The sequence below is a fragment of the Oncorhynchus mykiss genome, chromosome 25, assembly GCF_057628025.1.
Source record: "Oncorhynchus mykiss isolate SJ-2025 chromosome 25, ASM5762802v1, whole genome shotgun sequence".
Taxonomy (NCBI): domain Eukaryota; kingdom Metazoa; phylum Chordata; class Actinopteri; order Salmoniformes; family Salmonidae; genus Oncorhynchus; species Oncorhynchus mykiss.
In genome coordinates, this window is record NC_143046.1 from 66,428,326 (window position 1) to 66,448,944 (window position 20,619).

The window sequence follows — 20,619 nt, forward strand, 5'->3', positions numbered from 1 at the left end:
ACAATAAAATACTGTGGAATACAAACCTCTGCCATCAATGGATTTCATTCATTTTGATTACGGTAGCATTTACTTTTTTACAGTATTATAATACAGTACGGTATTGTACTCTGTGTCACTACACAGTACTTGCTTTGATACTGTATTCATATTACAGTAGGTGTGTTTTAATATGAAATATAGAATTTTACTTGCCACCGAGATGCCTGTAAGCTACTGTCAAAATCACGTAACCCCTTTCTACAATCACTGTATCTCTGAAGTCAATCCTGTCATTGCGCAAATAGACATGTCCACACACTCACACACACACACACACAAACAAGCACACACACTATATTGACACAGTCCAATGTTTGAACAAACTCCACAGAGAGATACGACCATCCCCACTGACTGGAACATTTTTAACAGGGCAGACAATTCAATGGAGAATTACGAGAAATATACCGAAAATGGGTTTGACACAGATGAAGCTCCCTTCTATCATAGCCAAGACCAGAAACCAGGTACCATAAACAAATACAATTTTCAAGTATAAAATAATAGGATTTAGATATTAAGTCAATGTGTTAACCTTTTTCTTCAGCGTAATGTGACTGTACATTTTTGTTTTAGTGTGTTTTTGAATTGGCTTTAGAAAAGCTCTTTGAGACAATGTGGACTTTGACACTGCCCATCTCTAAAAGTGTAACCCTGATCCAGTTTGTGCAAATCATACCTTTTAGTAAGCTGTCTAGAATGTTTCACTGAAGTCGTTCAGTGAAAACATGACTATTTTGTGGACCGTTTATAACCTCGACACTCTGATACTGACGGAAATGATCCCTTTCAGTATCTACATTCACAGTACGAGATGGGCCCAGTGTTCCACATTACCGATTGATTACAATATGTTTGGGGCCACTTAGTGCTCTTCTACTGGCTGTTGCCATTGTCCTGGGAGTATTCTGTGAGTATAACCATGTCCAAAGACAAGACTCAACACTAAGTATAGTAATCTCTCACTCTCGATGTACATGTCAATGCAGCATGCATGTCCTGTTGTTTACATAGAAAAAAACTTAAACGTACTACTTTGTTTATGAAAGGCGTTTTTGTCTCTCCCTAGTGATATTGGGTTCCTCTTTGATCCCCACAGGTAATAAAGTCAGTGAGAGTCATCTTCCACTCTATCAGAATTTGACACAGATCAGCAGTGAGCTGGAGCACTTCAGAGCTGTCCAGAACAATGTGATTCACGATAAAGAGGAGACCCAGAGAAAGTTACACAGAGAGCTCACTAGCCTCCACCAACTAGAGATAGCATTACAGCAACAGACGGCCAGCAACGATAACTTTCAGGCGCAGATTGAGAGCCTTCGCAAGGACAAGACGCAGCTGCAGTCCCAAATATCGTCGCTTGGTGAGATAACTTTTTGTGAGGCACCCAATTTAGGATTTGATCTACTGACTAGTCAAAAAACAAAACATCCAATGTGTCTTTACAGAGGTAAGCTGTGGCCTATGTTTGCCAGGATGGGATCTGCTGAACTCAACATGTTACTACTTTGCCATTTCTGATGCCATTGAGTCTAGAAGCTGGGGAGAGGCCAGAAAAGACTGTTTAAGTTATGGAGCTGACCTGGTTGTGTTAGATAGCTGGGAGAAGCAGGTAAGGCATGGACCGGCAGTGCGGATCTTGTTCCTGTAACTGGGAGCGTGATGTTTATTATCATATTTTGTGTGACTCTGAGGGCATTGTATTGGGAAAGTGAGTACTGTTCCAAACTTGGCATTATTGATAATTTAACCAACCTAGTTCAACAGCTTGTTTGTGCATGACTCTCTCTCGTTGTCTGTGTTTGTTTGTGTGTGTGTGTGTTTTCTCAGGACTTTATGAGTAAGGCGATACAAGCATTAAGATACAGTTCAATAGTCAGGTACAACACAGGGTTCTGGATTGGACTGAAGGAAGAAGAGGACACAGAGGGGAGCTGGACATGGCTGGATGGGACTGAACTGACTCAGGGGTAAGCACTGCACAAGTCATTGGAATTGGTTTGTTCAGTAGCTAGTGTTACCATTGTCTATTACTACTGTCTTATTACCTATTACATAGTCTAAAAATGAACCTTGACCTTTGTTCAAGGTACTGGGCAGATGGGGAGCCGAATGATTATAAGAAAGCCGAGGACTGTGCAGCCATTTACTCCAAAACCTATCCCAGGAAGACTTGGAACGATGCCCCGTGTACACATGCACTGAAATGGATATGTGAAATGAAAGCAAAGGCAGCCCAGGAATTAAAGTTGTAATAATTTGTCTCATGAGTGTTGTCATATACAAAGACACTACATGTTAAATGAAAATGTATATAACAAAAGTAAATTAAATTAATATTGGGCAATTATAATACATCTCTGATTGTTTGAGGATCTTTCTGTCACACACACACACACACACACACAAACAAACACTCCTCCCTCCACTCAAACCACCAATGGCTTCACAGTATTCACATGAAGCATTGACATAGGGCAATGACTAAACAAATCATCCACAGGCAGAGAGAATGAGTAGACAGTTGTTTTAGTTCAATATTGGCAGACAGCAGACAGACAAGTCAATGGAGAATTCTGACATATCAAACAATGTGTTGGAAGGATTCAAGGGAACATATAATGAGCTGATATGTCAGGATGATTTCAGCACAGATGGACATCCTCTCCATAACAGACAAGACCAACAACAAGGTACAGTGACCTTTTTCGGAAAATCAAGAGACTAACTGCTCTCCTATAAAACATCAATCCAGGAGCTTGGTGACAGATTGTAGATTTGAGAATGTAATTCTGAATACAGGTATGTCACAAAAATCCTGTGGATTAACCCAAAGCTTATTGCGGTAATACTTGATAAAATTGTCCCTTGTCCAGTGTCCATATTCATGGTGAGAGATGGGCAGAGTTTTCAATTCTATCGATTGGTTGCAGTGAGTCTGGGCATGCTCAGTGCTCTTCTACTGGTCGTTGACATTGGTCTGGGGGTCCAATGTGAGTAGTGTCCTTTATCATTTCACTCTGCTTTAAATAATTAAATGAATAATTCTGTCCTCTTCCTCTAGTGATGTTAGGTCTCTCTTTGGTCCCCACAGACAGCAAAGTCAGTGAGAAGTACGGTCCACTATATCAGAACTTGACACATATCAGCAGTGAGCTGGAGCAACTCAGAGCCACCCACAGTAACATGATCCATGCCAAAGAGGAGGCCTTGACATTGTTGCAGAAAGAGCTCCAAAACGTGTACAAAACCAGCGGGCAGCTAGGGAGTGCCAAACACACTGGCATGGAGTTACAGAGGCAGGTTGAAAGCCTTCAGGGACAGAAAGTGGTGTTGCAGTCCAGCGTCACTGAATTTGGTGAGACTTTTGTATCCTATGCAATATTGTATCTAGAAGAGACATTGAGGAATGTATTATTGGTAGATGTTCATAACAAAATAATTGCTTTGATAATATCCCACTCTGGAGATCTGAAACAGCAGTGCATGCTTATATGGGGGCCTGCATTTGTCACGTTACAACAAAAGTAATGTTTCAATATTTTCCATCTCATTTTATAACAGTGGAAAGCTGTGGCCGTTGTTTGCCAGGATGGAAATTGCTCAACTCGGTGTGTTACTACTTTCCCTTGTCGAACTCCATTCCTCTGAAAACGTGGGACAGAAGCAGAGATAGCTGCATTAAAAAAGGAGCTGACCTGGCAATAATAAATAGTGAAGAGAAGCAGGTAAGTTATTTGGATATGTTCCGTATTTCTCCGGATAGGCGCAGCGGTCTAAGACACTGCATCTCAGTGCAAGACGTGTCACTGCAGTACCTGATTCAAATCCAGGCTGCATCACATCCGGCTGTGAGTGGGAGTCCCATAGGGTGGCGTACAATTGGCCCAGCGTCGTCCAGGTTTGGCCGGGGTAGGCCATCATTGTAAATAAGAATTTGTTCTTAACTGACTTGCCTAGTTAAATGAAGGTTAAATATATATTTTTTTAAATATGGTGTAACTTCCACAATGTGTTAAAGAAAATATACAGTACATACCAGGTTAGCATAGATTGAGTAGAACATTCTAGCATTCTCATCAGTTCTATGGAATGTCTCTCTAAGTGGAATTATGTTAATGTCCCACTCCATGGAATAGACCCCTTTACATGGTAAAGGTTTGACACTCTCTCTCTCTCTCTCTCTCTCTGTATGTGTGGTGTGTGTCTGCTCAGGAGTTTATCAATAAGGCAATACAAGCATTACGATACAGCTCAGGATCCTGGCACCTAACAGGGTTCTGGATTGGACTGAAGGAGGAAGAGGATAAAGAGGGAACCTGGGCATGGCTTGATGGGACTGAACTGACTCAGGGGTAAGAGCTACACAAGTTATTGGAATTGGTTTGTTTAGTAGCTAGTATTACCATTGACTATTACTACTGTCCTATTACCTATTAATTAATATCAGAGCCATGTAGACTCTGATTAACATAAGTTTAACGTATCTGCTGTGGCATGGTATGGAGATAGACAAATTGTATAAAAATGTACCTTGACCTTTGTTCAAGATACTGGGCAGATGGGGAGCCTAACGACGATATGAATAACGAGGACTGTGCAGCCATTTACTCCAAAAACCATCCCAAGGCGACTTGGGATGCCATGAAGACTTGGAACGATGCCCCATGTAGATATGCACTGAAATGGATATGTGAAATGAAAGCAAAGGCAGCCTAGGAATTAAAGTTGTAATAATTTGTCTCATGAGTGTTGTCATATGCAAAGACACTACATGTTAAATGAAAATGTTTATAACAAAAGTAAATTCAATTAATATTGGGCAATTATAATACATCACTGGCTGTTTGAGGATATTTCTGTCACACACACACACCTCCCTCCACTCAAACCACCAATGGCTTCACAGTATTCACATGAAGCATTGACATAGGGCAATGACAAAACAAATCATCCACAGGCAGAGAGAATGAGTAGACAGTTGTTTTAGTTCAATATTGGCAGACAGCAGACAGACAAGTCAATGGAGAATTCTGACATATCAGAAGATCTGTTTAAGGGAATCTGTTGCTACAAGCAAACCCGGATCCGGGATCCTATTTATAGCCTCAAGCTCATTACCATAACGCAACGTTAACTATTCATGAAAATCGCAAATGAAATGAAATAAATATATTAGCTCTCAAGCTTAGCCTTTTGTTAACAACACTGTCATCTCAGATGTTCAAAATGTGCTTTTGAACCATAGCTAAACAAGCATTTGTGTAAGGGTATTGATACCATTAAGCCTGGCATTCAGCATGCAACATTTTCACAAAAACAAGAAAAGCATTCAAATAAAATCATTTACCTTTGAAGAACTTCAGATGTTTTCAATGAGCAGACTCTCAGTTAGAGAGCAAATGTTCAGTTTTTCCAAAAAGATTATTTGTGTAGGAGAAATCGCTCCGCTTTGTTCTTCACGTTTGGCTGAGAAAAAAAACCGAAAATTCAGTCATAACAACACGAACTTTTTTCCAAATTAACTCCATAATATCGACAGAAACATGGCAAACGTTGTTTAGAATCAATCCTCAATGTGTTTTTCACATATCTATTCGATGATAAGTCACTCCTGACAGTTTGGTTTCTCCTCTGTTCAAAATGGAAAAATGCGAGCACCTGGAGATTGCGCAATAGTTTCGATGGAGGACACCTGGTAAATGTAGTCTCTTATGGTCAATTTTCCAATGATATGCCTACAAATACGTCACAATGCTGCCAACACCTTGGGGAAACGACAGAAAGTGTAGGCTCTCTCCTAGCGCATTCACAGCCATATAAGGAGACATTGGTACACAGCGCCTCAAAAATCTGTCTCACTTCCTGTATGAAATTTCATCTTGGTTTCGCCTGTAGCATTAGTTCTGTGGCACTCACAGACAATATCTTTGCAGTTTTGGAAACGTCAGAGTGTTTTCTTTCCAAAGCTGTCAATTATATGCATAGTCGAGCATCTTTTCGTGACAAAATATCTTGTTTAAAACGGGAACGTTTTTCATCCAAAAATGAAATACTGCCCCCAGAGTTTCATGAGGGATTCAAGGGAACATATAATGAGCTGATGTCAGGATGATTTCAGCACAGGTGGACATCCTCTCCATAACAGACAAGACCAACAACAAGGTACCGCAAGGAAAACGTGACCTTTTCGGAAAATCAAGAGACTAACTGCTGTCATTTAAAATATCAATCCAGGAGCTTGGTGACAGATTGTAGATTTGAGAATGTAATTCTGAATACAGGTATGTCACAACAATCCTGTGGATTAACCCAAAGCTTATTGCGGTAATACTTGATAAAAATTGTCCCTTGTCCAGTGTCCATATTCATGGTGAGAGATGAGCAGAGTTCTCGATTCTACTGATTGGTTGCAGTGAGTCTGGGCATGCTCAGTGCTCTTCTACTGGTCATTTATATTGGTCTAGGGGTCCAATGTGAGTAGTGTCCTTCATCATTTCACTCTGCTTTAAATCATTAATTGAAAGATCTTCTGTCATCTTCCTCAAGTGATGTTAGGTCTCTCTTTGGTCCCCACAGACAGCAAAGTCAGTGAGAATTACAGTCCACTATATCAGAACTTGACACAGAGCAGCAGTGAGCTGGAGCAACTCAGAGCCACCCACAGCAATATGATCCATGCCAAAGAGGAGGTCCTGACAGGTTGCAACCTGGTCTAAGAGAATTTCATACTATTCTGTATGTAAATCTGAGACATCCGATTTAGTTTGATATGTTACATTTCATTTGGTATTGTAATGACCTAACTAGATCATAAAGGAACAATTGTCCAGACAGAGGTTTGAGTTTAAGAATTTACGGTTCATTAACCCAAAATCACACAGGCTACTGTTTGGCTGTAGCCCACACCAAATAAACAAAGGATACCCCTATAAAACAACCGTGACCTTCTCTTGTGAAGGCCAGATGTAAGAGAGAGAACAATGGCTAAACCTGGTCTTAACTTCCAATGCTCCATCCAAATTCTAGCTAGGTGGCTAATGGTAGCAACTCGCTAGCGTTAGCTAGGCTAGGGTTTAGGGGCTATGGTTAAAGGGTTAAGGTTAGGGTTAGCTAAAAGGGTTAAGGTTAGGGGAAGGGTTAGCTAACATGCTAAGTAGTAGCAATGTTGCTAATTAGAGATTCAAACTTGCAATTTATGGCTTGCTTGATGTTCGTGTTATCCACCCACCTCGATTAACCATCCTCCTTTCGTTTTTGCCGTAAGTAACCATCTGTTTTATGAAACCATGCCAAATTTAACATATCATTCTAAATGGAGTGCCCCGGTTTTAGGTACAGAATACGAAATGCTCTGAGACCAGGTTGCGAGAGCTCCAAAAGGTGAACAAAACCAGCAGGCAGCGCCAAACACACTGGCATGGAGTTACAGAGGCAGGTTGAAAGCCTTCAGGAACAGAAGGTGGCATTGCAGTCCAGCGTCACTGAAGTTGGTGAGACTTTTGGGACTCTTTTGTATGCTATGCAATGTATGTAGAACAGACATTGATAAATGTAAATTCTTAGGAGTCGATTGACTCGTCTGTTTAAGCTGGAGATATGTTTTTGTATGGGGTGAGTCTGAATCCACCGTATACGCCTAGGTCTGCCTTCCGCACCTGCAATGGAAAATGGCAGATCTACAGCGCTGTTTGCCAGACCAGGAGACATCCCAAAAATCAGTCTTCTCAAAAAATGACTGTAGCGTCCGAACGATACGGTTTGTCCTACAAACTAATATGACCACACTATGGAAAGCGGACTCTCACGAGTCTTCTCCACAAGTGTTGTCTGAAAGTAACCCAGTACTGGTTAAAGAAATTCATGAACGTATAGAAGTTTTGTGCCAACAAAAAGAGGGTTTAATATGTGTCCCCCAAAAAATATATACAATATTTCCTGAGCTTTCGTAAATATCTCCTAGATATAGGACAGACACTTCAAAACCTTATTCCTTATGATTTATTCTTTGACTGTTTGTTTTTCCATTTATATATAAAATAACTACAGGGGTCCTAAAATTCAAAATCAAATAGCTAAATGATCCATGACCATGTCAAAACAATTCCATATGTTAGCTTAGTAGAACCCCCTCCCCCAACATTTCCATCAGTTCTATGCAATGTCTCTCTATGTGGAATACTGTAAGTGCTCTTCTCCATGGAGTAGGCCCATTTACATTGTAATGGTTTGAGAGCACTATAAGAGAAAGATTGTCCAAAATTCAGTTACCACTGATTAAATAAGCTTATTTCCTGCCTTGTGTTTGTTTGCTCAGGCATTTATAAGTTGATGCACACAGTGCAGTTTAACTCCGAACCCATGCACATAAAAAGGGTTCTGGATAGGACTGAAGGAGGAAGAGGATACAGAGGGCACCTGGACATGGCTTGATGGGACTGATCTGACTCAGGGGTAAGAGCTGCACAAGTCTTTGGACTGGATACAGGTTTAATCATGATATTCTATGTATTTGTATTTCCACTGCCTGTGACACTGTACCATTATCATTCAGGATAATACCAGAACGTCTAGAAAGTAACCTTTAACTTGGTTTAAAAAGGTACTGGGAAGACGGAGAGCCCAATGACCACTATGGAATGGAGGACTTTGCGGCCATCAAAATAAATCCCATGAAGTTCTGGAATGGTGCTACTTGTACAAGTGAAATGCAATCAAGGAAGGCTTATAAATGACTGTAAAATGTCCATTATTTAATTAAGTAAATACATACATTGAAAATAGGCATTGGAATCAAATGTAAATTGAAGTTGTACATAGCATAAGATTGTATCTGTTGAAATAAATTGTCATACTGTAAAGTTAAACACATAGAAATGAATGAGTTCTGTATCTTTGATTATAACGAGTAATCAAAAACAAACAAGACTACAAATTGTTGTCACATCTGCTCCTGCCACGCCCTCTAGTGCTCATCCGGTGTCTCCTTGACCTGCCAACACTCCCCCAGTGCTCTCTCCCTCTCCGTGTGTGTGCGTGTGTGATTGTGTGGGCGGAGACAGGTGTGCTGGAGTCAGGTGTGCTGGAGTCAGAGCAGATCCCCACCAGCTGCAACCTGTTTCATAATCAAGACCTCTACAAATACTCAGTCCTGCCACTTCCTCACTGCCAGATCGTAATCTCTGCTCATTATGCCTGCTCTGACTCTGGTCCGTCTCCAGTCCAACATCTCGTCATCCTGCTACTCTGTCCTGGATTCCCCACTTTACTAGTCCCTTGGATTCCCCTCCGGACCTGCTCACCCTGTCTCAACCCCTCTCGCTCCAGCCTCAGGCTCCGCATTTTTTTTCCAGCAACCTGCCAGAGCTTCCCCTGACCTGCACTCCATCTCCCCATGTTTCAATAAATACCTTGGTTACTTCATCCCAGTCTCCTCATCTGAGTCTGCTCTAGGGTTCCCCTGTTCCACTCCGCGTAACAATTGTGACAAGAGGAATGGTAGTACAAAAATACACTATAAAAAGATAGCCGTATAAATACATTTACTATAAATATGTGTTTCTTCCATGTTCATACTTTACTATGTACATTTACTAATCAGTGCTTAAAAGTACCTTACACTATTCTACAAGCCTGTGAACCAACCATTGAAGAGAAAAACAAGCACATAAAACACTTAAATTACAACTAACAAGACCTACATTGGGCTAGGCAGTTGTAAACTACTGTTTTACAATAATTTATGTGCAGTGAGTTGCCCAAGCCAGATTGCCCTTGGTATCACTTAGCCTGTATAATGTCACCATCAAGTAACAGTTGTGTCCCCGCAGGAAAAATATTTGTCTGTAGATCGTGAAGATGTCTAACCATTACATGAGGAGGCCAGTCACTGTTTAATAGCAACACTCTGACAAGTGAGCTATCGCACAGGTAGACTGGACTTTCAGGTCAGGTGTGTTGGTTAGTAGCTCACAGCACAGCAAAGTGCTGGCGCAGGTGTTTCAAAATCTCTTGGGTATCTACATGCTCAGGGAAGGCATCCTCTGACCTCTGGGCAGCAGTATAGCTACTCTGCAGATCTCCAATCTGGACACAGCAGAAGACAACAGCACATCAATTAATATGATCCCTCATGACTAAAAACGGTCTGTCCTTTTAATTTAAAACAATGCTATGAATGTGCAGGCTGCATGTCAATAGTTAAGTAGATTTAAAAAGTGCTGATGAAGTGTCTCGTTACCTTGTCTGACAGAGTGGAGTAGTTAAAGTGTGGTTCATACATGTGAGGGGCGAGTGATGCAGCGGTCTGGAGGAACGCTTTGGACTGTGAGAAAAAGGAGGAAATCAAAAACAACCATTCTGAATTAGACTATATCAAAACATGATAAACAGTCGACTACTGTAGATGTTCCTAAAGACTTTTTACATAACGTGTTGTACTATATGGAAGACAACCACTGGGTATAATGCCTTAGAAGAGCAAGCCTGGAAGAAGCTTCCACCAGTTGGAAAGAAGGTATGTCATTTATAACAGATTTACTCTCTCAATTATCTTACCAAAACTAACATTTGATAAATATGATATATTTTAGGATCTCGAAATCACAGTTCACTCACCTGCTCAACGTGTCCCTTGCGTAGCTCCAGCACCGCCAGGTTATTATAGGCCTCAGCATGGTCGTTGTTGAAGGCCAAGGCCAGTTTAAAACACTGGTATGCCAGAGTCAGGTCTCCTATTCCCTGTGGGGAGAAACATAAGATGCATGTAACATAAACAGAAATGTGAAGAAGTGATAGCATGCTATATGTTCTAAGCACGCAGCCAGAGTTTGGATCCTGTCCAAGAGAAACCAGTTGGCATACAGAAGAGGGTGCTGTAGAGTAACTTCATGCAGTAACAATAACATCTGTGTGTGCCAAGCTAACGCACCACAGCTACGTGTCCAATGTTGTACCAGACGTCAGCCTGCTCCTCATCGTTGGCCACTAGGGCCAGAGCCCTCTCGAAGGAGGAGAGGGTCATGTCATACTGCTGGGCATAGAAGCAGCACAGTCCAAGGTTGTTATACAGCTGGCAATTATATACTCCCATCTGCAGCAGCCGTCTACAGGAAGGGAGGGTTAGAAGGAAAAACAACTGTAAAGTCAACGCAACCACACAAGGCATGTGTATCCACTGACATGATCAACATTCTTTAATATCGCACTGGCATAGCCATAATAATCAGAGTAAAATGAGGGAATTAAAGGGAGTGGTGTGTGTGTGCGTGACTAACCTGTAAAAGCGCAGGGCGACCTCAGGCTGGTCCGTGTAGAAGTGATTGCTGCCTATGCAGGCGATAGCCTCAACGTGAGTGTTGTCCTGCTTCAGGACATCTTTGTAGTACTCTGTGGCTGAGGTGAAGTTATTCATCTCCTGTGAGAGACGCAGATAACAGATACTATTAAAGACAGATTTTGGACCTCCTGATCAACCTGCATCTGTTCTCTCAATTGACAGTAGAATTATTCAATAGCTACAAGAGATGCAAAACAATTAGGCTCCAAATTCCAAGGCAATCAGCTGATAATTTCAGATTACACATCTGACATGCCTATTTCAACTGGTGCTTTCTTTAAGCAAGAGAACGCTTCACAAACAAACAACAGAAAAGGAATCATGTCACGTGCCTCGTGAATGCGAGCAATTCCTGCTAAGAGAGTGACCTCCCCAGGAAAGTGGTCCAGACCTTGCTTGAAGAGGTTCAGTGCAGTTATAGGCTGATCAAGCCGCTGATACACCTGTTTTAGTGGCAAAACAGAACAATAAGTATTTTTATATAATTTGTGACAAATATAGGGTAGTAGATCGCTGTAGATCGATGTTCTGCCTGTGGCTATGGAACCCTGACCTGTTCAACGGACGTGCTACCTGTCCCAGACCTGCTGTTTTCAACTCTCTAGAGACAGCAGGAGAGGTAGAGATACTCTCAATGATCGGCTATGAAAAGCCAACTGACATTTACTCCTGGGGTGCTGACCTGTTGCACCCTCGACAACCACAACCACGTATTATTTGACCCTGCAGGTCATCTATGAACATTTGAACATCTTGGCCATGTTCTGTTATAATCTCCACCCGGCACAGCCAGAAGAGAACTGGCCACCCCTCATAGCCTGGTTCCTCTCTAGGTTTCTTCCTAGGTTTGGCCTTTCTAGGGAGTTTTTCCTAGCCACCGTGCTTCTACACCTGCATTGCTTGCAGTTTGGAGTTTTAGGCTGGGTTTCTGTACAGCACTTTGATATATCAGCTGATGTAAGAAGGGCTATATGAATACATTTGATAAAAAACAAAAACCTATTTGGACTTATAGAAACAACTCGCCGTTGAGTGACGCACCACGTGCTATCTGCTACAGAGAAGCTTCGTGTCATGGTTAATCCATACTGTACACACAGTGGTTTTACACTTGTAGCTACACAGTATTTACAGTGTTCGGGACATTGTAGGTTGTATGTTGTTACCTTGGCCAGATAGAGGTACGTGTCCACCACCTCCTGATGATTGAGAGCAGATCGGAACTGTTTTTCTGATTCCCGGTGTAAACCAAGTCTGTCAATGAAAGCAGTCACAATGTAGTAGAATTGTAGTGGTAGTATAGTATAATAACAGTTGTATGAGATCCAAGTAATTATCTAAAGCTTTACCTGTAGTAGCATTTCCCCAGCTGGACTTTCCACCACCAGTCTTTGAACTGAGCATTCTCAGTGGCCAGAGCAGCCAGGTCTAAAGCCTGTACACAAACAAAAGGTACAAATGGCTTTAGAGTGAAACTTACAAACAAAAGCAACATGGAAAGCCAAAGACACACGCTAATATTGAGTGGGTTTAACAAGTGACATCAATAGGTGATCCTAGCTTTCATCTTGATTCACCTGGTCAGTCTATGTCATGGAAAGAGCAGGTGTTCCTAATGTTTTGTAAACTCAGTGTATATCTGTATTGGTAACTCACATTTTTAACATCATTTTCATGATGGAAGATGTACTCAAATAAGGTCTGGGGGCAGAAAAAAAAAAAAAACAGAAATTGTCATAACATGTATTGAACCCAAATAACCCAAATAAATACAAGTACAATGACAAAAATATTTTTGGAGAGACCATGTTCATTGCCTTACATTCATAAAAATACTCTTACCTTGGATAAATTGGGCTTCTGGGCATATTTAGCTAAGTTGAGTCTAGATAAGTTTATAAATGGTCCCTCAGGATTGGTCAACATGGAGGCTGTTCCCAGCCGGACAAATCTCCCAGACGCACTAGTGACAGGACGGGCAGTGTGTGCCGTGCGAGGGGTCCTGATGGCTTGTTCCATCGTCCCTGGTCTGCCAGACTGAGTACTGGGCCTCACAAACCCTGTGATAGGACGTCCCGATTGGGTCATGGGCCTAGAGTCAGGACAAAAAAAGCTCAGTTCAGAACTAATCTGATGCTTTTCAAGGAACATAAGGCTCCCCATGACTCAATTTCAGAAACATTGTTACAGTAATTACACAATTTCAGTAGGGGAAATGCTTTGGGATACTTAACACATACAAGATAGTTGTGAATTCTAAAATGTCACATACCTGATGGCTGGAGTAGGTCCACCTCCATGGCTTGTTCCTGGAAGCCTCAGTGATGTCCCAGGGCCTGAAAGAAAGCCTCATTACAGTACATTCAAAGAGCTGAGAACATTTGACAGATTTTACCAGATCAGAATGGTAATATATTTTTCTGATTGAGACAGACTGAGATTCAGTAGGCTGTACTGTGGGTATGGTCAAGAGTTTTTCCTGACCAATTGGCCTGACCAGAAAAAAAAAGAAGAAAAAAAACTCTTGGCCCTCTGGGACAGTTCAGAGTTCAGACTTACGAGCAACCTGTGCGATGGAGCTCTCATCCAGCAACATCTCAGCGATCCCCTCCTGGTCCACCTCCACCTCATCAATGTACACCATCTCTGTCAGAGCACGGGTCTTCAGACTCCATGCAGCCTGTCAAAGAAGTAACAGGCGTGTTTAGAAGGCATATTTACAGGGATTCAGATTTTATTTTACAATGTGATGTTACAAGGTATGGAACTCCAGTACAGATGTACTACAGATATTTAATTCATTTAGCTATCCATTCTATTTCAACATGCCAGGTTAGAATCAGCATGGCAAGGAAGAGGTTACCTCAGAGATATATGATGATGAGTCAGGTTCCTTTTAATACAGCAGTGAGTGAAATTATGAGAGAAGAGGTGAATACAGATTTGATGCATACATTATAGAAATCACATTTCAAGAAAAAGGAAGCTAAGAGTAGCTAGATTAACTAAAAGTGAGATGAAATTGACAGCGGGGCACTAGCTAAGGTCTCTAAATTTGCCATACATTATAGCAAGGCTAGCTAGCTAGTTAACAAGTAGATTTTTCTTGCAACCAATACTACCTAGCTAGCTAACAATGTGCTAGCAAAACAGCTAGTTAGCCAGCAAGCAAGCAATGGCAGATTTTGCAAGCATGCTATCAACATTAGCTTGCTACTGCTAGTTAAATTGGATTAATGCTTGGAGCTGGCTAGCAGAGCTAAAATAACTAGCTAGCTAGCAAGTTCAGTTTACCTGGTCGTATGGACTGTCCTCCAATATCTTCGAACAAATATTGGAACATGGTTGGAACTTCCGTCTTCTAAAGTAGCTCCATGCAAGAAACAAGGGATCCATAGGTATCTCCATTTTGTCTTAACTGCTTGTAGTGCTAAAATTAATGAAGAGGTAGCTAGTTAGCTAGCCAGGTAAATTAGAGCTTAGATATCAACACTAAGCTTGTTGCTTGAGCAGCAAGTGTCCTGTCACTCCCAGCAACCGAGGAGAGGGGAGGTCCTCTTGTATGTGCACTTGATTGAGCTCGCTCAGCATGCCGGATGGAGGTGTGCACTGGCACTGCTTTTAAGACCATCCCATCCAGTATAGCACGAACTCTCCCCACCCGGTGCATTTATTTTTTTTAGGTATTTACCGCGAGAACAAATAGTATTCTCTAAAGTGAAGCATGTTCAATGGTTTTCCTCAAAAACCTTTCGAGCGCTTTTTTGTATTCGAGTTTCATTCGCTAAAATGTGACCTTTATTTAAGCACCCACTGAGTAGACAGCGACTTTATTTAAAGTAGAAGCTGTGAGCATAGGAGGCAAAAGTATCATAATGTGAACCTGAATGCGTGTTTTATTTTAAAAAATCCAGTTAATGTTTTGAATGTCACTTTCAACACCATTGATATAGTCTCTGAAACATATAAGTATACCTACTTCCCGTGGGATAGAGCCTTTGCATAGATAGAAAAACTACTGCAGAATGTTGAAGAAATGTGCAATGGGGTAAAATATTAAACGGTGACGCCATATACTTGGATTGACAGCTGTCAAAATCTTCCTGTCATTGACCTCACAACATGGTTAGAGCACATTCTTTATGGAAGGAAGTTCATGTCCAATTATAATGATTGCCATTGGTCCGTGAACATCCCTTCAAACGCTAAATAGATATTTGGGGATGTGATTGGACAGATTGTTGATCTATCACCAATGTAGATAACATTTGGGGGAGGTGCTTGTAAGTAAACGCGAAAACTCCATCTTTATAGGATTTGACAAGAGCTTCGACCTGCCTCGACTCTCAAGAGAGGCAGCTAGCCTAAGGCTGAAGTAGAGGTAGATATATGGTTTTCACTATGAAAAGGATGGCATAGTTAACCATTTTAATTAAAGATAAGCATATAATCTCGAAGTAAAACTAGATTCAGTTAGACTATTATGCACATGGCACTCGAATGCCCGCTGTTACCGCTTGTACCGGATACGATGCATTTCCAGTGGAACTAAGGGATACGGGATTGAATGAAATCCGTCTTGGTGAATGAAGAAATATAAAAAACTCTCGACAAAAAAGAAATACGGACATGGCTGACAGGACCGCTCCGAATTGTCACCTGCGACTAGAGTGGGTTTACGGGTATCGTGGACATCAGTGCCGCAACAACCTGTACTACACAGCGGCCAAGGAAATTGTCTACTTCGTCGCCGGTGTCGGAGTAGTGTACAACACACGGGAACACAAGCAAAAATTTTACTTGGGACACAACGATGACATAATCAGGTAATCCCATTTGCAGAAACTCATTCATCCACAGATATACCGAGATTAAAAATAAAACGCGACGACATGGCCAACAAAAAACACACGAAAATGATCAAGTTTATATTTCTGGCGAGGAGATACTTTGCCTAAGTATCTATTGAATCGAGGTTATGAGTAGTAATATGTGACTAACGTTATACACTTTCAAAGAGTGAAAATGTTATAGTTTATGAAAATATCAGAGTCCTAACTTGTGAGCTAACTAACCTCTTTCAGCACCTACTGGATGGACAGCCACTTCATTAAAAGTAGCTTTCGTTTCAGCACCTATTGAGCGACTTTGATCAAAGTAGAGGCTTTGGGGAGGGAGTAATGATTTCAACGTGTTAGTTGTCTTGAAGGATGCAGTTGCTGTATCATATCTCTGATACCGTTGTTTTTTTTAGGAGGAAAAGGTGAGACATTTTATCAAAGGATTCTGAACAGGATTCCAATTCCATGTACAATATGTTACGAATTTGCTAAATATATGATATGTTACGAATTTACAAAACGTATGCTATGTTACGAATTCTAGCTAGGCTAAGGGTTAGGGTTAAGTTTAGGAGTTAGCTAAAAAGCTTAAGGTTCGGGTGAAGGGTTAGCTAACATGCTAAGTAGTTGCACATGTAACAGTATAGCTTCCGTCCCTCTCCTCACCCCAACCTGGGCTCCTCTGCACACATCAACCACAGTCACTCACGAAGCATCGTTACCCATCGCGCCACAAAAGCCTCTGCAAGGGGAACAACTACGTCTAGGTCTCAGAGCGAGTGACGTCACCGACTGAAACACTCTTAGCGCGCACCACCGCTAACTAGCTAGCCATTTCACATCAGCCACACAAAGTAGATAAAAAGTAGTAAGTAGTTGAAAAGTTGCTAATTAGCTAAAATTCTAATGTTGTCCGTGATGAGATTCGAACTCACAACCTTTGGGTTGCGAGACATTCACATTATACAACCACCTGTCATAACCATCTGTCTCATGTAACAATACGAAATGTAACATATCATAGGATGATCTCTGCATGTGTGATTCCCACCATGAAGCATGGAGGAGGAGTTGTGATGGTGTGGAGGTGCTTTGCTGGTGACACTATCTGGGATTTATTTAGAACTCTAGGCACACTTAACCAGCATGGCTACCACAGTATTCTGCAGTGATACGCCACCCCATTTGGTTTGCGCTTAGTGGAACAGTCATTCGTTTTTCAACAGGACAATGACCCAAAACACACCTCAAGGCTGTGTAAGGGCTATTTGACCAAGGACAGTGATGGTGCTGCATCAGGTAACCTGGCCTCCACAATCACCTGACCTCAACCCAATTGAGATGGTTTGGGATGAGTTGGACCGCAGAGTGAAGGAAAAGCAGCCAACAAGTGCTCAGCATATGTGAGAAGTCCTTCAAGATGGTTTCAAAATCATTCCTCATGAAGCCAAGAGTGCAAAGCAGTCAAGGCGAAGGTTGGCTACTTTGAAGAATCTCAAATCTAAAATATATTTAGATTGAACACTTTTTTGGTTACTACATGATTCCATATGTGTTATTTCCTATTTTGGAGGATTTCACTATTATTCTACGATATAAAAAATAAGACAAAACCCATGAATTAGTAGGTGTGTCCAAACTTTTGACTGGTACTGTATCAGAAGCATATGTGTAGTGGAGGTAGTTCAGTGAATCTCATGCCATGAGTGTTCTTGTCTGAGACCTGAGGACTTGTGTTGGCTCTCCATGCTTAGACTTTAGCTTGGTGAGCTAATACAGTCTTGTGGTGTGCAGATTACTGTTTCGGGTTACCTCAGAGGTAGGGCTCAGGGGAATCAGTGCGGAGCAGGCACAGAAGACAGAACTGCAGCTGTTTGGCGGGCAGCTCTCGCTCACGCTGCACGAAGTCATGTGAAAAAGATGCAGCCGCCTCAAATAGCAGTGGGAGGTGCAGTCATCTCCCTCCTCACTGTGCTGTGATTACATTTTCTATGACGAAACAGCCACAGAGGAAAGCTCTCTGCAGTGAATGGAGTCTAACTTTCATTTCTTAGAGTCAGTCTGTGTTTTATTCAGTCAGAGTCAGACTTTATTCAGTTCTTCAGTTTGTCTTGTAACTATGTTTAGATTTGTTAGTGTTTTGTGTGCTGGATGAATTCATTCCTATCCTAATATATCACCCTGCTGATGTTATTTTGCCCTGTGGCGTTCTCAGTTTGCCAGTTTTCCAGTCTGACTGTCTGACTGACCGAGGAGAGCTAGTTAATGGCCAGGTTAGGAACATGAATGAAAGGCCATTTCATTGGACTGACTAGGACCTGTTCATTCTCATTGAGTCGCGCCCAGCATTGTACTTTGTGGTACTGTCTTGTCTATCCACTCCACTACAGTGTCATGGCTGTCCACGAGAATCCAATTAGGTCAGATCAGGTTTGCAATGAATAACTTCATTCAGATCCCCTCTCACCCGCAGGGGGGGGGAGAAAGAACTGGTGGGGGTTAACAACTCATGCCCTGTTGTAAATCAAGGAGAGAACATTCAGCTCTCCCTCTCTAAGGTTCACCCTAGGACACAAGGAATGTCCTTTGTTTCATCAGACCTTTTCCCGCTGAAACTCTAACACGTTCAAAAGTGAATACTGGAACAATATTTCTAACGTAGAACGTGGGGAATGGTCAGAGGTGATCTATAGAACACTCATGTCATTTTCTTTGTTATTTTGTGATGTCATACAAAAATGTATAAAGGAAATACTGTAACTTGGAAAGTATACCCATTACATGTATGAAGTGTCCATCCTATGCGTTGTGCATGAAATATGAAACGTTATGAAAGTGTTTTTGTTAAGAGAGGGATGTGATTTCTGAAGCTATAAGAGATAATTGTTTTACATAAGCTTTGCACAGTGACAAGTCACGCCCCTGAGTGAGGTCAGAGAGCGTGTCAGCCTGACGGAACTGCCCCTTTTGAACAAATTGTTTAAAATGATGGGTTAAGAAAAAAACACATCAGACCAGAGAGACGTAGAGCTGCAGGTTACATTTAAAGTTGTCTGAACTCTGAATCTCAACACGAGGTTGAAACGATGAACTCACCTCCCGGACAATCACTAGTACGGCTGATTAGCTGTCCTTATTTAAGTGGGACCATTCTACTACTCTGTTCAAACCATCTTATTACGCTACTCTTACTGGGAACCATCAACACGGCTGGCTAGCTTATCTTCAAAGAAGCATCTTCCAGAGATAATGGATGGAGAATAAACTCTGTAGTTCTGTTCAGGACTACACGACAAATCACCGGATACCATACGACTGCAGAGGAGAACAACAGTAGAAGACTCCCTTTTGGACAATCAAAGGCTTACAAGCGTGCCGCAAAAAGGCCCAACCCCCTTTCCAAAGTTCCGAAAGAGATACATGGCGAACCAAGGCATTTCACATAAATACATTCATGATTTCTTACTCCAAGCAGGCAGCGGTTCATGTGCAATTATAAGATTAATATTTTTATTTTACCTTCATTTAACTAGGCAAGTCAGTTAAGAACAAATTCTTATTTACAATGACAGCCTACCCCAGCCAAACTCAGCCAAACCCAGACAATGCTGGGCCAATTGTACGCCACCCTATGGGACTCCCACTCACAGCCGGATGTGATGCAGCCTGGATTCGAACCAGGTACTGCAGTGATGCCTCTTGCACTGAAATGCAGTGTCTTAGACCACTGCGTCACTTGGGAGACCACTGCGTCACTATAAGTGAGTAGCTTCTAAATGTACCAACGTTAAGTGTCTCTGTCCCTCTTTCTCGCCCTTTCCATGTCTTTTGTAACAAGCAGCCATATTGTATCAGTCCGCTAGGGACCTGTTTCTAATGTATTAAGTGTGTATGTTTATCCTGTGTTCCCATTTAATTAGATAGTAAATAAATAATTAAACCAATTTGTGTAGTACTGACTCACGTTTTTGCAGATGCAAGGAAGTTATGACGGTTCAGAATGATGATACAAGGTTATGATTAAAAAGTTGACTGTTTAAAGGTCTTTAACTATCACATCTGTGTAGTTTAATTCAGGAGATGGTAACTCTTCAAAGAACTGCTCTCGCAGGGCCCCAGATCCTAATGAGTTAATTGTTCCATGATTAATTTAATCGGTAACAATTAAACCTATTTAGGTAACTAGATAAATAACAGTCTTCAGATTCATGTTAAAGTCAAGTCATGACAACAGTATGTGTTTTCTGTCCTCTAGTCTGCAGTAACTACAGTATAAGTGTTGTCTGTCCTCTAGTCTACAGTAACTACAGTATGTGTTTTCTGTCCTCTAGTCTGCAGTAACTACAGTATGTGTTTTCTGTCCTCTAGTCTACAGTAACTACAGTATGTGTTTTCTGT

At 41.5% G+C, this 20,619-nt stretch overlaps 4 protein-coding genes across 6 annotated transcripts in view; 3 read left to right on the forward strand and 1 right to left on the reverse strand.

Annotated features, from left to right (window-relative positions):
* Window positions 1–271: 271 nt before the first annotated feature.
* LOC110505558 (C-type lectin domain family 12 member B) lies at window positions 272–2,399 on the forward strand. 2 transcript variants are annotated; one of them, XM_021584855.3, is made up of 6 exons: window positions 272–509; window positions 836–952; window positions 1,142–1,405; window positions 1,491–1,654; window positions 1,873–2,012; window positions 2,132–2,399. In XM_021584855.3, exons 1-6 carry the CDS (start codon window positions 353–355, stop codon window positions 2,295–2,297), a joined length of 1,008 nt encoding a protein of 335 aa, XP_021440530.3. In that variant the 5' UTR covers window positions 272–352; the 3' UTR covers window positions 2,298–2,399. The 2 variants fall into 2 exon arrangements, with proteins under 2 accessions (XP_021440530.3, XP_021440531.3); XM_021584856.3 differs by having other exon boundaries at window positions 338–509; window positions 2,143–2,399.
* A 114-nt stretch (window positions 2,400–2,513) lies between these two features.
* Window positions 2,514–4,878, forward strand: LOC110505557 (asialoglycoprotein receptor 1). The gene is made up of 6 exons (XM_021584854.3): window positions 2,514–2,735; window positions 2,919–3,035; window positions 3,137–3,400; window positions 3,607–3,770; window positions 4,258–4,397; window positions 4,593–4,878. Exons 1-6 carry the CDS (start codon window positions 2,609–2,611, stop codon window positions 4,759–4,761), a joined length of 981 nt encoding a protein of 326 aa, XP_021440529.3. The 5' UTR covers window positions 2,514–2,608; the 3' UTR covers window positions 4,762–4,878.
* A 3,896-nt stretch (window positions 4,879–8,774) lies between these two features.
* Window positions 8,775–15,043, reverse strand: LOC110505556 (tetratricopeptide repeat protein 8). 2 transcript variants are annotated; one of them, XM_021584853.3, is made up of 14 exons: window positions 14,675–14,974; window positions 14,244–14,273; window positions 13,940–14,060; window positions 13,653–13,716; window positions 13,223–13,472; window positions 13,037–13,081; window positions 12,730–12,815; window positions 12,547–12,634; window positions 11,713–11,823; window positions 11,319–11,458; window positions 10,973–11,147; window positions 10,660–10,782; window positions 10,283–10,366; window positions 8,775–10,128 (listed from the first exon to the last, which is right to left on the reverse strand). In XM_021584853.3, exons 1-14 carry the CDS (start codon window positions 14,786–14,788, stop codon window positions 10,012–10,014), a joined length of 1,548 nt encoding a protein of 515 aa, XP_021440528.2. In that variant the 5' UTR covers window positions 14,789–14,974; the 3' UTR covers window positions 8,775–10,011. The 2 variants fall into 2 exon arrangements, with proteins under 2 accessions (XP_021440528.2, XP_036818574.1); XM_036962679.2 differs by lacking the exon at window positions 14,244–14,273 and having other exon boundaries at window positions 14,675–15,043.
* A 605-nt stretch (window positions 15,044–15,648) lies between these two features.
* LOC110505559 (echinoderm microtubule-associated protein-like 5) overlaps window positions 15,649–20,619 on the forward strand; it is a 65,711-nt gene continuing 60,740 nt past the window's right edge. The window contains exon 1 of the mRNA XM_090220800.1: window positions 15,649–16,206. Coding sequence (XP_090076926.1) covers window positions 16,010–16,206 — 197 coding nt within the window. The 5' untranslated portion in view covers window positions 15,649–16,009. The remainder of the gene's footprint in view (window positions 16,207–20,619) is intronic.